Source organism: Arvicola amphibius, chromosome 12, assembly GCF_903992535.2.
Source record: "Arvicola amphibius chromosome 12, mArvAmp1.2, whole genome shotgun sequence".
Taxonomy (NCBI): Eukaryota; Metazoa; Chordata; class Mammalia; order Rodentia; family Cricetidae; genus Arvicola; species Arvicola amphibius.
Genome location: NC_052058.2, coordinates 19,796,514 through 19,811,677, shown reverse-complemented (window position 1 = coordinate 19,811,677; position 15,164 = coordinate 19,796,514). Strand labels below are relative to the sequence as shown.

General features: G+C 39.0%; 1 protein-coding gene across 2 annotated transcripts in view; it reads left to right on the top strand.

Annotated features, from left to right (window-relative positions):
* Fmn2 (formin 2) overlaps positions 1 to 15,164 on the top strand; it is a 288,272-nt gene that overhangs the window by 206,422 nt on the left and 66,686 nt on the right. For both annotated transcript variants that reach the window (XM_038349911.1, XM_038349910.1), the window contains one exon: positions 4,505 to 4,556. In XM_038349911.1, the coding sequence (XP_038205839.1) occupies positions 4,505 to 4,556 (52 nt within the window). The remainder of the gene's footprint in view (positions 1 to 4,504; positions 4,557 to 15,164) is intronic.

The following is a 15,164-nucleotide window of genomic DNA, read 5'->3' as shown; positions in this document are numbered from 1 at the left end:
ATGAAAGTGAAAGTCAGTTATTCAAATCCATTACAATCTAATGAACAAGCTAGAATTCAAACCTGGTTTGTCTAAACTAAATAATGTTCAAGACCCAAACACTGGTACTAAAGGAATCTGGCGAATGATGAATAAGGACACTAGACAGTGGGTATACAACTTTTCTGGTAGCAAATGTGCAGGTAGCTTGTTGTAAGAGGCCGCTTGTTTGTTCCCAGCTGCTCGGTCCTGAAATAACCACGTAGAAACTGTATTAATTAAATCACTGCTTGGCCTATTAGCTCTAGCTTCTTATTAGCTAGCTCTTACATCTTAATTTAACCCATTTCTGTTGATCTATATAACGTCATGTGGCTGTGGCTTATCGGCAAGCTTCTGTCAGGTGTTTTTCGCTGGCAGGGCTACAAGGCTTCTTTTAACTCTGCCTTCTTTCTTCCAGCATTCAGTTTAGTTTTTCACACCTAGCTCCATTCTGCCCTGCAATAGGCCCAAAGCAGTTTCTTTATTAATCAATGGTAATCACAACATACAGAGGTGAGTCCCACATCAATAGCTTCTCTTAAAGGTGTGAGCTTGGAGTGAGGGTTGGGAGATACTCAATAGTGATTGTGTCCATTAAGGGTTATTCAGCCACTCCTGTCCTAAGCATGCAAGGACACTGCTGGAGAGTCTGTGGCAGAGGACAACCAGTAATTCATTGACATGTTAAATCTCATTGCACACCCACGCAACCCAGTCTTGCACCCATTTGTCCATTTTAAGTGTTCCATTGGCTTTCCTATACAAACTTGGCTTAGAGTCATGGTGAATTTTGTTTGTGGTGCCAGTTATAGAAACCATGGTTTTGTGTATTCAAGGCAAGTGCTATACCACAGAGATATAGTCCCCTAACCAGTAATCATGTGTAAAGGTGGCTAGAAGGCTGTCACATCATTACACATGTCAAACAAGAAATGAGCTATTTCCTCTGAAGAGTGGAGGGTGAAATCTTACATGAATTCTGGAATGTAAATATTTTCCCTTTCTTTTATATGATGACTTGAGCATACGTTAATCATAATCTTTGTTAATAGTTGATCGTACACACATTGGAAATTACTGCCCCAAAGAGCCCAGGCTTTCAAAACTCTCTACAGAATCATGCACACCATGAGAAATTAACTACAAGTAATTTGTTTTCTTTCCTTACATGTGGTAGGGGAGAGCAGGGGCATGTGTGTGAGTGCATGTATGTGTGTGTATTAGGGTCAAGGAACAATTTAGAAGATTCAGTTATTTCTATTCATCTTTATATGGATCCTGGGGCTCAAACTCAAGTTACCAGGCTTGTACAGTAAAATGTGTCCAGCCACTGAGCCTTCTCACCAATCTGCTATAAGCAATTTTATATCTCAGAGAAAAATACTTCAAGAGATTTAAATATTCATAAAACATGTTTCTGGTATATGTAGAAAGTTGTCTTAATTTCTGTGCCACATTTAGCAAAGTCATAATGAGCATTACCAGATGCAGCTGAGCTGAGAGTTTGATCACTGTGCATAAATAGCTTGTGCCCCCCCACCCCCTTGGTGAAGGTAGATTTTTTACAGCTTATATGACATTTGATCTCAGTTTTCTGGGTTCATCTTCAGTACCCCAAATAACCATAGCTTGCTGTGTTACCAAGTGAGCTGGCATCAAAATCTATGTTCATGTCATAGTGAAACCTGTTGTTTTGTGCAACTAGAATACTCTTTTTTTAAGTGACCCTACAAGGGGATTCTGACAATAAATTATTGTTTGGGTTTTTGTATAAGCATTATGCTAGATGATATGTGCACCCCAACTTTTAAGGCATGTAGTTGTGTTGAACAAAGACCTGGCAGATAGTGGGCAAATGCCCCTACCACTCAGCCCTATCCCCAGCCCTTCAGTTTGAGGCAAGGTTTCGCTGCATAGGTCAGACGGCCAGGAAGTTTGATCACCCAACCCCCAGCCTACGTCTATATTCTACCAGATCTTTGCCACCATGCCTCTCAGACTGTATCTTTTTCTTCAGATTACAATACAAAAGGAAATCTGCCCTGCTCCTTGAATGGACTCTACATTAAGAGTTGAAATTTGTCCTTTAATGTGTTTTCTTTGATCTCTAATTTGACTGTTTATCAAAGCTGATTACAGTTTCAATATACAAATTTCTGTAGCTTGAGAATCAGGCAAAAATAGCGGATAGTAGAGAAGTCCCAAGCATCGCCTGTTATTCTAATTTGACTTTATGATTGTAGCATGGTTATTAGGTTTGGTAAGGAGATCTGTTTATATGTTTTATTTCTTTGGTATGGATCAATCTCCTGCCACATTGGATTAAAATGGTTTGGGTTTTAAATTTTTAAGGCAACTTTCTGAGGCACTGAAACAAGAGCTTTGTTAGTACACATCAAAAGGAGTTGTTACTGTGAACTCGCAAGACTCGCTTTTTACCTTTTACCATGATTTAAGAGCATACGTTTTTTTTTTTTTTGAAAAGCTGCAAGAATATATTTTCTGTATCTTGATATGATGTCAAAACATTATAAAACAGTGGTTGATTTACTTCAACATTTTAAAGATCTTTAATTCCAAAACTTAAAGACATTTTCTTCACATATAATGTTCCTTATAGACACTGTGCTAAATAATATGCATATGTTGACAGGTGAATCTAATTGCCAAAAGTCAGGTGGCTAACACTAACCTTATGGGAACTGAAGATAGCTCTTGGGAGTATCAGTTTCATGGACTTTTAGTTTCATAAATCGTTTACTTGGATCTTCTAAAGTAGTCCAGAAATTATTTCCATCAATTCTTTTAGTCTGTGTATTTTTCAAAAAACAAAAAACAAAACAAAAACAAGGAAACGAAAAATGTCCTTTGTCAAAGTAGTGTTCATTCAGGCTGCTTTTGTTATTTCCCCTGGAAAGCACTCTCTATAACTCTAGAATTATTTCCGGAAGCTAAGCTTGTCTTCCTGAGGTACCTCAGACTGGTGTTAATGACAGTCTGTTCGTACTAGAGCCTTTTAAATAGAGTCTCTAACATGCACCTCAGTCTTTCTTGTGGCTAGCGGTGGACGTGTAAACTCATGTAAACAGTCTAAAGTACAAAAAGGGAATGGAAAGAAGGAAAAAATATCCTGCTGCCAGCTCAAATGATCCCTGGTAAGCTTTGACATCCACTGCAGAGACTGTCAGCCTGACACTGTGTCAGGACAATAGAGATGCTGTACAGACCTTCAGTCAGAGCAGTTGTGAAAATTGTAAAACTTTAATGAACCCAAGCTGCGCTATTGTGTTTCAAGTAGTGAGAGAGACACTTTAACAATTCCCGTGGGATCATGGGTTTTATTTGGTCAACACTGCCAATTTTTTATGATTGTAGAGTGATTAACTTACCCTGCTCCATTTTGCCTTCTGATTTCTTCAAATGGCCCCAAATATTACCCAAAGAATTATAAATAGACAACTTCTTTGTTTACCATTTCACGTATTTTTTTTAAATCTTGTACACATTTGTTTGTTGTGGGAGAGGCATTATGAAGACTATGTAGGTGTGGTAATAATGTTTTTCTGTACTGTTCTATAGAGAAACCGTGGTGGTTTTTTAGCTGTGGGTGGGTAATGGCCATAAAATTATTAACTTCTGAAGTTATAACTAATCTTTTACAGTCTTTACGATAGACTGAAAATATTGAGCACATTGCTTAACGGTGCCTTTGAAACATATATGCAAATATTATGCACGAAGAGGAAGATGGGAGAGTTGTAGAATATTTCCATAACTCCCTGGAATGCTTGCTTCTCAATGAAGGTGAAAGATGCCATCATATGCTTTAGTTAATGGAGTTATTCTCTGATGTTTAAGTAATTTGAAATCTGCATTCCTGTCCTAAATCTGATATGTGAGTTTCTGTCAGGTGTCTTTATTTTTAGGGGGAAATGAGGAGCACAAATGAGGCTGAGTTTGAAGCTCAATGACAGGGCACTGCTCTAAGGAGAGGTCCTGGATTTGACCCCCAGCTCTGACCAAAGAATTACAGCAGAGAAGTATGACGTCCCCCTTTTAGAGCAAGTCACAATCAGCCACTTGAGAGCTGTCCCAAAGATCATGGCTACAAAGAGTTTAAAGTGTGTATCACATTCATTTGTTTCGGTTCCAACTTGGTATTTGTTCCTGTGCTCAAGAGAATTATTTTCAACTAATTTGTGGTATTTAGGTCCTGGCATATTCAGTATAACTGTGAAAATAGTGTTTCCATTCCTTAGGTCACTGTGCCAGGGCCAACTAAGTTCATAACCTAAAAATTTTGGTTAGTTATATAAAAATCTTATATGCCCACATATTAGTGTCGATTTAATCCCATTTAATAGTATTGCTAGCATATTGTTGACTTTAATAGGGTTAAATCTACTCCATGCTGTCTAGATTGTGTAGTCTCTAAGATGATAGAGCCCCATACCTATCTCACTTCTTTTTCTTGCATTTTCAGCTAAAATTGACCAAGAATCACAAGAGACTGCCCTGACAGAGACTCATAAATGGTAAGGTATTACTTTCCTTTAGTACAATATTTCTTCTCGGAATAGCCGTATGAAAGTCCTTAGTTTGTTTTAACCCTAGGAACCAGTTACTGTTTGTGGGGTTCTTTGGTTTTTGTTTTGTTTACTTACTTTCTAGCATAAATATTCCATACATTGAAATCTAATGTAACAGTGTACTTTGGGTCCACAGTAAATTGCGAAGTCACTCTGACACATACTTCTGTTATGTGCCAAATTGTAACACAGCTTTGCCTCTTTCCAGTGGGATCTAGAAATAAGGAAATGCAGGATTATGCAAGATGTGGAGAAAATGCATTTGTATTGTTTGCCTTTATTTTTTGTTAACATAAATAATGGGTCTCATTATGACATCTTCATAAGTAGATATCATTGTACTTTGTTCATATTTGCTCCTCACTATCCTCTCCATCCCCTACATTTTACTTTGCTGTATGTAACAATTTTGGTTGGAAATACTTTGGCTTTCTAAGCTTCAACTGTACCATTCCATGATTTCCTGGCATTTAGGAATTGTGTCAAACAGTATGAAATTATTCCCATGTGTTTGTCTTTCTGAGTTCATAGTTTTCTAGTACCGGTCTTCTGTTCTTTCTTTTGGGCTTTGCTCATCTTGATTGTAATATGTCATAGAGAAGTTCTGTCCTCACATCCATTTAGGATTCTAAAACCTTCTTGTGATTGGATTCCCATTTCTCTCCCTAAATTTGGGCAATTTTCTATAATGTCACTGACTAGATTCTCAATGACCTTAGTGTTTACCTCAGCTTTTGCTTTTATCCCATTACAAATTTGGGGTCTTAATCATATCCCAAGGTTCTTGAAGGTGTGATCATTGTCATTGACTGTTTTTTCATGATGTTGATGTCACATTTCCTCAACCTTGTCTTCCTTCCTTCCTTGATGTTTCTTTTTCTGATTGGTTGAGTTTATTGTAATGATGATTTTTCACTGTTTTTTTAGTTTTATTTAATCATACATTTTTTTTCACTTCCAGCATTTCTTTTTGATGATTATTATTATTAACCTCAGTTTTCTCGATGATTTTCTTTTGGACATGGTAAACTTTTCATCCATACTGCCAGCTTTTGGTTTTGATTTTTCTCTCTAGGTCTTGGATTGATCACATTCACTTTATCCGCCCATTTACTTGTGATATCTTTGAGCTCATAGGTCAGTTTTACACACATAATTTTTAGATAATTTTATTTACTTCAGATTTTTAACTCAGTAGCTAAGGAGGTACAATATTCTAGTCACGCTTTGTTTCTTCTTTATATTTGTGTTACATTTTGTGCCTTTCTTGCTCACATATTCGCTCTAGTGTTATTTGAGGCATCTTTTTATTTACTAGCCTTCTCTGTGGGGCTCAGTTTCCAGCAGAGGTAAAGAGCAAAGTTTCCTTTTAGATGAGGCTCTGTTTCCCTTCTCCTGATGCAAGGCACAGGCCTGGAAACGTTACTTATCTCTTCTCTTCTTGGTCTTCTATCCCTAAGAATTTTTCTGCTCTTCTGCATCTTCCTTTTTGGATATCCAAAATCTCTCCCCCCCCCCCCCCCTCTCTCTCCCTGTCTTCCGAATATAGTATTTTTTCCATATCCTGATTTTTCTTCTTTGCTCCAAATCATGGATGCAGCTTCTAATTTGTCATCTTATTCAGAAGACCTCAGGAATTTGCTTCAAGAGTAAAAGTTAGAAGGGTTAGTGATAGAAAACTTCCATTTCAATATACAAAATAATTCCACAGAGGAATCCATGAACTTCCTTAGGTGAACTGCAATCCGAGAATGAGGACTGGTAATTAGGGACATGATTAGAAAATACCTCAGGAATCTCCATCTCAGTACTCACTGCTCCTTCTTTTCAGACATTAGTCATTCTCTAGAGAAAATCTTTTTTCCTGCAAAACATTGACTAATAACAAAGAGAAAGACAAAGAATATGGATATACAGAAAGAGAAGGGAGGGAGGAAAGAGAGAGGGAGATCAGATAGGGGTAAGGGCATCATGAAATTAAGGAAGAACAGAGAAGAAGTTGAGTTAGTAAACCAGATCAAATGCTTGTTGAAGCTAGCAAGTCTAAAGTTAACCATGCTAACCCGGAGGGCCCGATGTTGCAATCTTGATTCTGAAAGCCGTCTGGAGACAGCTTTCCTTCCTACTTGGGCTCCTCAGCATAAGGACTTCAACTGACAGGATGGGGCCAGCTATGTTGTAAAAGAAATTCGTCATCCTTAAAGCCTACCGATCAGAGTGTTAACCACATCTCAGAGCTGCCTTCACAACAACCAGACAGGCGTCTCAACCCCGACTAGACATCGTAACCCACCCAAGGAAACCAGCTAACCATCACACTCAAAAGGCACTCTGACTGCTCCTGAGGAAATACTCTTATTAACTACATTCCTTTATTAGGCAAGTTCCTAATAGTCTCTGCTCGGATACCACCCATTTAGCAGCTCTTGAGTTGATTTCAAATACTGCGCTAGGCAAACTGATAAAAGAATTGGCAAGTTCTAAGGAAGTAAGAGCTGAAGGCCAGACATAGATCATAACAAAACACAAAGTCAATGACTTGAAAACACTAATGATAAAATGTTTAGTACAACATCCATTTTAATGTTTAGAAATGAAAATAAGTAATGGGTTCTCTGAAACATTTGACAGTACTCCAAAAATGAATCTTTATACAATTTCTCCAGAGAGACTATGTAGCAATCGGTAGTAGCTCTGTGAAGAAAGAGAGCATAACCCCTCCCAGGGCCTTTACTTTAGAGCCACCAGGCCTCTCAGTTGCTATGGCTCTATACCTTACATTAGTATTAAAACTATCGGCTGACTAGTATTTACTGTGCTAAAGAGGATTAAATAACATGATCTCTGGTCCTTGGTAAGTGATTCATAGATGTTAGCTGCTGTGTTATTGCTGCACAATTATCGTCATCAGTGATTAAGAAAATATATAACAGTGGGGCTGCAGAGATGGGTCAGTGAGTAAGCTGCCTGCTTTGCAGTCCTGTCTGAGTTCATCCTGTTAGCTCCCATGTAGAAAATTAATCATGGCCGTGCACATCTATAACCACAGTGCTGGGAATGCATAGGCAGCAGGACCCCTAGGGCTTGTAGACCAGCTTGTCCTGTAAAATAGGTGATTGACAGGTTCAGCAGGAGACCCTGCTAAGGTGGAAAGTTTAGAGACAGATACCCCAATGTTAACTTCTAGTTTTCATATAAATGCACAGACACACACACACACACACACACACACACACACACACACACACACACACTTGGTGGTAGAAATAGACTACAGAAAGGAAGCCATGAGGGTAAGAGGCTATGCACCTCAGGTTCTGCTTGCAAGTGTCATTCTGGGAGAAGTTAGCCACTGTCTTCTTCCTGCTGCTCTGCCTAAGAGAACTGGCTGTATCAGGAATAGAATGGGAAATATTCCAAATCTAAAGACTGTGTCAATAAAGGAACAAAAATGGAGGTTTTGGCAGAGAAAAACCAAAGAGTATTCTTATACTCCATGATACAGAATAGCAGATAGCCAAGTTTGGCCAAACTATCAGAAATTTAACAGAAAGAGTGAGGGATGGAGACATCCAAGAAGGACCCTCCTGGAATCAGTTGATACTGGAAGTTTAGAAGCCTGTTTGTGCTCTCCTGTGAACCTCAGACCCAGATAGAACATATAGAAACCTTTTCAATCTGTATTGGGATCCCTTGCTTCATGTTGCAAGCCATATAACCTCTGACCAACCTCTGTCTGAACAATCCTGACTCTGAGAACTCCCAGGATGCTAGAGTTAAAAATAAAATTTCACAATATTTACTCTTCGTGACCCATGTTTGCCAGCATCAAGTAAATTTCTGCTTCTGGAAGAACTGAATCTAAGCCAGGAGAAATGTTTCTGCTTGGTGTGCTGAGAATGCCACTCAATCAGGTTGTCTGGCTCGTCTCAGACTTATGGGGGAATGGGGAACGGTCAGTTTTCACCAGATGCTACCATTTCAGGTCGCCTTTATAGCTGTGCAGCCTTAGCTTTGTTCTGTACCCTGCCACCTGCCACCACATCAGTGGATCACCTTAGAACTCAAAGCCTTGGTCTTTTATGATACTTCTTTGTGTTCCTGACTTGGCTCCCTACAGTCAGATAAAACGAGATAAAAGATACATAACACTCATTACATGTGGGCTCTAGGTATGTTTGTTCACTCAACAAGGCCATTGAAAAGGAGAAACAAGAATTTGTCTTCATTTAGACCTATAGTGTCGCAGCTTCTTTCTACGTTTTCATCTTTATTCTTGCTATTTTCTATGTATCCTGTTCTCACAAGCCAAATGAAATCCATCCTGGGGATAAGATTGGGAACAAACAAACTTGGTCAGTTTGTGTAAGTCTGTGCTCCCAAACTTGCTCTTCATTCCCCAGTCTTCCATTGGCCTTTTCTGACCTTGGGATAGAAAATACACTGGAGAGGATTCCATTTTAGTGAATGCACTGAAAAACTCTCAAAGGAATTTTCTGCTTAATTCCTGCATGGTTGGTTGGTTGCTTTTTATTTAAATCTGGGTGATATGGTAAATGCTTAAAAGACTTAGTGTGTGTTCTGTGAGTGATCCAGTGAAAGCCTGGGGACAGGTTTGATGTCAGAAATGACTGTCATGTATAAGTAATAAGAATTGCTAAGTCAGGCTTTCAGTGTTTGAAGACTAAAGTAAGAGCATGCTCCTTCACTGAATACTCTTCCTCTGTCAAAAGAGAAGTGTATCAAAAGTTTTGAAGCACCACACCACACCATGTGCTCATAGAGGCTCCTGAGAGAGAAGGTAGGATTGTGTGGTATGATAGGCAGAGACATGCTGGGTCCCTGGAGCCCATTCAGAAATGCAGCAGATGAACTGCCTGTTGCATCTGGGACTCTTCTTCCTCTGCCCCCTCAGCAATGGAGTGTTTTGTTCTTTGCAATGCACAAAGCTTCTTTGGGTATGGCTGGTGAGAGGATTTCCTAGAGAAACTTAGTTACTTGAAAAGCTTGTTAAACTAAATGCACGTATACACATCACATGCTTGTTAAACTAAATGCATGTATACACATAAACCCACAGACGGCAAGCACACATAATTTCACACACGTACACCACACACACACGGAGGGAGAGAGAGATGCAGGTGGGGACACACATATAGAAATGAAGTCCAAAATACACACACACACACACACACACACACACACAAGTGGGCATACTCACAGACAGGCAGATATGTATGCACACACTACACAGAAATATACACTATCACATATACACATACATACAAGTATACACATGCAACCATACAAGTGTACACACACATACACACATTGGCTCATTCCCAAAGGATCACGGTGTGAGCTTGCTTTGAAAGAAATTACACCCACAGGTCTTTGTGTTATATCTTTTTTATAAAATATCATCTAAAATGAAGAAACTATGATCAAGAAAATCTTAACTATTGTCTAAATAAGATATACTGATATTTTCCATTTTATTATTTCATAACTAAATAGAAAGTTTAGTATATATTTTAAATTTTTTCTTATATTCCACTTACTACCATGATAGCATCATGTACTAATTTGTTTATTCACACATTTTTCTATTCTACAAGTGGCCCTTGAGTTCTTACTTATCTGAATAAAGTACACTCCCTCTAAATACTCAGAATATCTCCTAGACATCTGCAGATGAGACGTGAGCCATCTCCCAGACTCAGATATAAAATGAAGTGGATTCAGCGTGTGGTCGTACTTCAGTAAGCAGGGTGTTGTAAAGAGCGGCTGTATCCCGGCCGGCTATGTTTTCATTTCGGTCTCCACTTTATCTATTTGGAATTATCAGAGCCGCTTTGGTCAATTGTGGAAATGTATCAGCAAGCAAAATACGTATTTCTTTTCCCACAGAAGGGCTGGGTATTGGAGTCAGCTCTCAGGCAGTGAATATAGAAATTTGGAGATTCCTAATATATTTTTTTTGTTTAAGTTTAAAAAGTGAAACAGAGGCCGTAAAATCAGTCGATCCACACTCTGAAATCCTTAGTGCTTTAAAAATGATGGCCAATTTCAACTTGTTTTCTTTGGATTTATTCTATTTCTTCAAATTCATAGTCAGGAACTATATCTGGGATGCAACTAACTCTGAGCGAGAAAAGAATGGCTTCTAGAAACGTTCTTCATGCCAGCAGCCAGAGCGCTAGTGTCACTGAGTCCATTTCTAGATTCATCCAAACTGATAGAATAGATTTCAAAGCAAAATTAAAATTACATTTAAACTATTCTGTTCAGTAACTTATTTTCCTGTGTGCAGTAGTATTCTGGGTAACATTCTGGGTCAAGGACATCAAAGAGAGAAAGGTCTAATGCCTGATCCCCATGCACACAGCCAACAATTAGGGGCAGCCCTAACTGTTTAAAAGGACACATTCCTCTGGCTTGTGTGCACATTTTACACATTTCAGTTGAAGATGCTTGTATTTTATATTCATAAAAAGTATGTAAGTGTGTACATATATATACATATGTGTATACATTTATACATGCATTACTGAAATTTTGACATCTACTGTTTTTAACACCTTCAAATTGTTTTCTCTACATTTATTTGTGTGTGAGAGAGGAAAGAGAGAAAGAAAACATGTCTAGAATATGTCTGTGGGTGTACAAGTGTCACGTACACATGTAGAAGTCAGAGGACAATTTGTGTAAGGTGATTGTCTCCTTCCGCCATGTGGGTCTCGGAACTCCGACTCAAATTATCCTGCTCAGCTGTCTTGCCAAGCTCCTCTAACTGTTTTTATAATGTTTCAGAATAGACGTCGCTTTCCTTGGGGAGCTAAAAATAAAGACTAACTGTAAGCAATCAGTGTTTCTTCCTCCCTTCCTTGTGTTCAAGGTTGACTCCAGTCTTTAAGCACGGTAGCCCTGTGTTCTGCACTAGCTACGCCCTTAGCCCCTATAGCTGATCTCACCGTAAGACAATAAAGAATTTTTAAAGTAAAGAAACAGTTAAGGTTTGGCGTGTGGGGTGGTGTGCTAGTACATGCTGTTTCTAGATCTGACATGGCCTGGCCATTGCAGTCATGGGCACAGAAGCTGTGTCTACCTGTGTGAAGTCTGCTCACAGAAAATAGTATCAAGGTAGGAGGGGGGCTAGCAGTGAAGCGGGGTGGGGGTGATGAGCAGGAATGAGGGGTGATAGGAGAAAGTAAGGGGTGTATGAATTGTATGTATTATATACATGTCTGAAATTGACAAAGAATCTAAAAAGGGAAAAGATCAATTATCACAATATTATTAAAGTAATAAATCAATAATAGCATTATTACTTGATGAATCTTGGACAACATAGCTTATAATTTACTTAAACTATCTCATCAGTCTTTTAAGATTAATTTTAGGAATTAGAGGACAGGATTTTGCTATTTAGCCCAGACTAGTCTTAAAGTCCTGAGACTTCTGCCTTACAATTCTGAGTACTGGGATTGCAGGTGTGTGCTACCATGACCCAACCCTAAACCCCCTTAAAGAGAATATAGTAGATACTCCCTCCATTAATATTTTATTTAAATATAACCAGATATTGGAAACAACCAGTGATCAAAAATAAGAGATAGTAAAAAAAGGAAAGCAAATTTTTAGAAGAATTTTAATTCACAAATTTTATAACTTAATACTATTTCTGCATGCAATATCGCTGGAGTGATATTTTACCATAGCCAAGATTGCATAACAAATGAGTTGACATGGAAAAATAATCTTCCATGCAAAATAAAGACAAAACAGAAAAGGCGGGAGAAGGAGGGTAGCTGTTCGTTCCAAAGGTTTCATATAGTATATAACTGTTCATTCATCATGGGAGGGAGAATATTTAATCAGTCGTGACTGATGCACACATACTTTATCATGTTTAGTGACGTTTGGAGTGTCAGTTTGTAAAGTGTTTATCCAAGGAATGGACTTCTGGCACAAGGATGAAATGAAAAGTGAAATGTTTAGTTCCTAATAGGCATATTTTCCAGAATCTTTCCGAGTAACTATCCAGAGATGAATAGAAAGACCACAGGTCTTGTTTATCTGCTGATGCTGGCAGACCATGCAGGCTCCAGCCTGGTGTTAAAACTGAAGTGACATGGAATGTCTTTGCAGAACCCCCAAACAATGACATCATTCCCCTCGCAATATTGATAAAGTCAAGCAAAGTTGGAGTTTCTGAGTTCCCAATTTGGATTTTTGACTTAACTACTTCAGATCCTGCTGGAGGAACCTCCTAGAGAGATGGTAGAGATCTGTATAACCTGCCTTTTACCTTCGGGTCATGTGGTATCATTTAGGCTCAGCACTTTGTAGAAGTGGGTTTGCTTCTGAGGCAGCAGCATTTAATCTTTTATAGAAATCGATTGCCCCTTTTATCATTGTGAGAACCGTGGCTCCCTCTGCAGGTTCCGTGGTTTTTGAGGGAGGGTAATGACTGTGAAATAGTCTTACTTGCAGCGTTTATGCATTCTGAATAGGAAATAAGAATGTTAGTGTGCTCCCCCCAAGTTAGAGATAAACATTGTAAGCGAACATCCATTATAGCTTTGCTGTCCTTTTATGCATTTACAGTAAGAAATGGCCAGTTACATGGAGTCAAGTTCTTTCATACTTCAATATTTAAAAATGATTGGAGATCTCTAACTAGACAAATTATCTCTAGAAGCCCCCACATTGATGAAGCTTAGAACTCACAGACTTTTTCCTCCTAGAAACAAGAAAAACAGTCATCAAAGCACTATGTTTTTAGTGGAGATTCTAATCATGATTCTTTGGACATATTTGTGGTTCATGCTAGAACAAGAGGGAATAAGGCAAAAAAGAAGGGAGATGGAAATTTTCAGTTTCATACTTTAAGAAATGGATGGTAGAAGAAGGATAGAAGTTAATAACTGAAGCTGTCAGGTGTATTTAAGCATAATACAAAATTCATTAGGATGTCCAGCTTGAGAAGTCATGCTTCCAGCATGGTAGAACAGAAGAACAAAGGAAGCTGGTGAGTAAGAGCTATCCAAGAACATAGTCTGACATTAATCTAGGTTTTCTTTTCAGCAAGGGAAGCACGAAAAAGTGCGACAGTTTTAGATGATTTACTCTAGACAGGCATTTCACCAGGGAGGTTAGAATATTCTTTAAAGTATTGTAACTCAATCAGGTGTGGTGGTGCACATCTTTAGACCCGGCACTCGGGAGGTAGAGCCAGGCAGATCTCTGTAAGTTCTAGGACAGCCTTGTCTACAAAGTGAGTGCCAGGACAGCCATGGCTACACAGAGAAACCCTATCTCGAAAAACAAAACAAAAAACAAATAAACAAAAATTGTAATTCAAGCGAGTCTGCCATTGGTTTATATATATTAATTATTGACAATTAAATGACAGCCACAAGGCAGTCCTGGAAGCTTACAGAACCGAAGGCAAAGACCTATATCCCCACCATGACAAGGTGCATATTGCTGTAGCTAAGTTCAAACTCTGGGATGTGTTTCTGGATGTCAAATTCTAATTTTCCCTTTAAAATGGCTTCCTTCAGGGCGCGCTGTTGAAGTCTCGTGCCTCCTCCGTCTTTCCCCTTCTAAACCAGGGCCAGTAAACTGCTGCTCTGCAGAGAGTGACAATGAGTCACCACAAATAACTGAAGTCTCTGTCTTCTCTGTGGATATTATTGTAAAGTCCTGAGCTCCTGAAGGATTGTGGCTACCCCAGCCTGGGTAATGTGAGGCAATGTGACAATAAAGGAGAAAGTGAACGACGACACTCCAACCCTTCTGAAGAGGGATGGAGCAGAAAGGAGAGTCCATAGGACAGTAAGACCAATGGCATACTGTCTTGAAAAGCTGACAGTAATGCATGAACTTTCACAACCTGAACTGTTTTCACTGTGAGAACTTTTACACCATAAAACTCTCAACGTCATCTCATTTCCACCTCTCACGGTTTGAATGTTAATTCAGCGTGTAGCTTGAAGACATGGGCTGACTTGCTCACTGTTTGAAAGACAATATAGTTGTAGTCTTTGCCCAGTGGAACTTATGGCTAGTTTCACCTTGCAGACTTGAAGTAAGGGTGAGAAGAGAGAAATTACCAGATAATCCACCACCTCTGAGAGTAGAACACCCAACAAGAAGATGGCCATGACGCCTGGGGTATATGGCAGGCTCACTCATCTCTCATTTCTCAGTTTCCTTCATTTGTTCTGAGACCTCACTATGATCTGGTAGATACTGTATTTAACACAATAACAACATGCAATAAGTGTCCTATCAACACAGGCTTTACCCCACTCCCCAACACCATGCATTTTTCTGCATTTCAAACAGCAATTTCCTGTGTGAGACTGAGGTCAGCTTCCCATGCTTGGTCACACAGTCTCCTAAGGAGAAACATTAGCATATTTGCAGGGAAAATGTGTTTTAAGTCCTCTGGTAATACTGTGGTGCAGAAATTTTCATCTGTGCTGAGTTTTGAAAGTGAAGGGTTATTACTGACACAGGAAACCCTAGATTAGTGTGAAT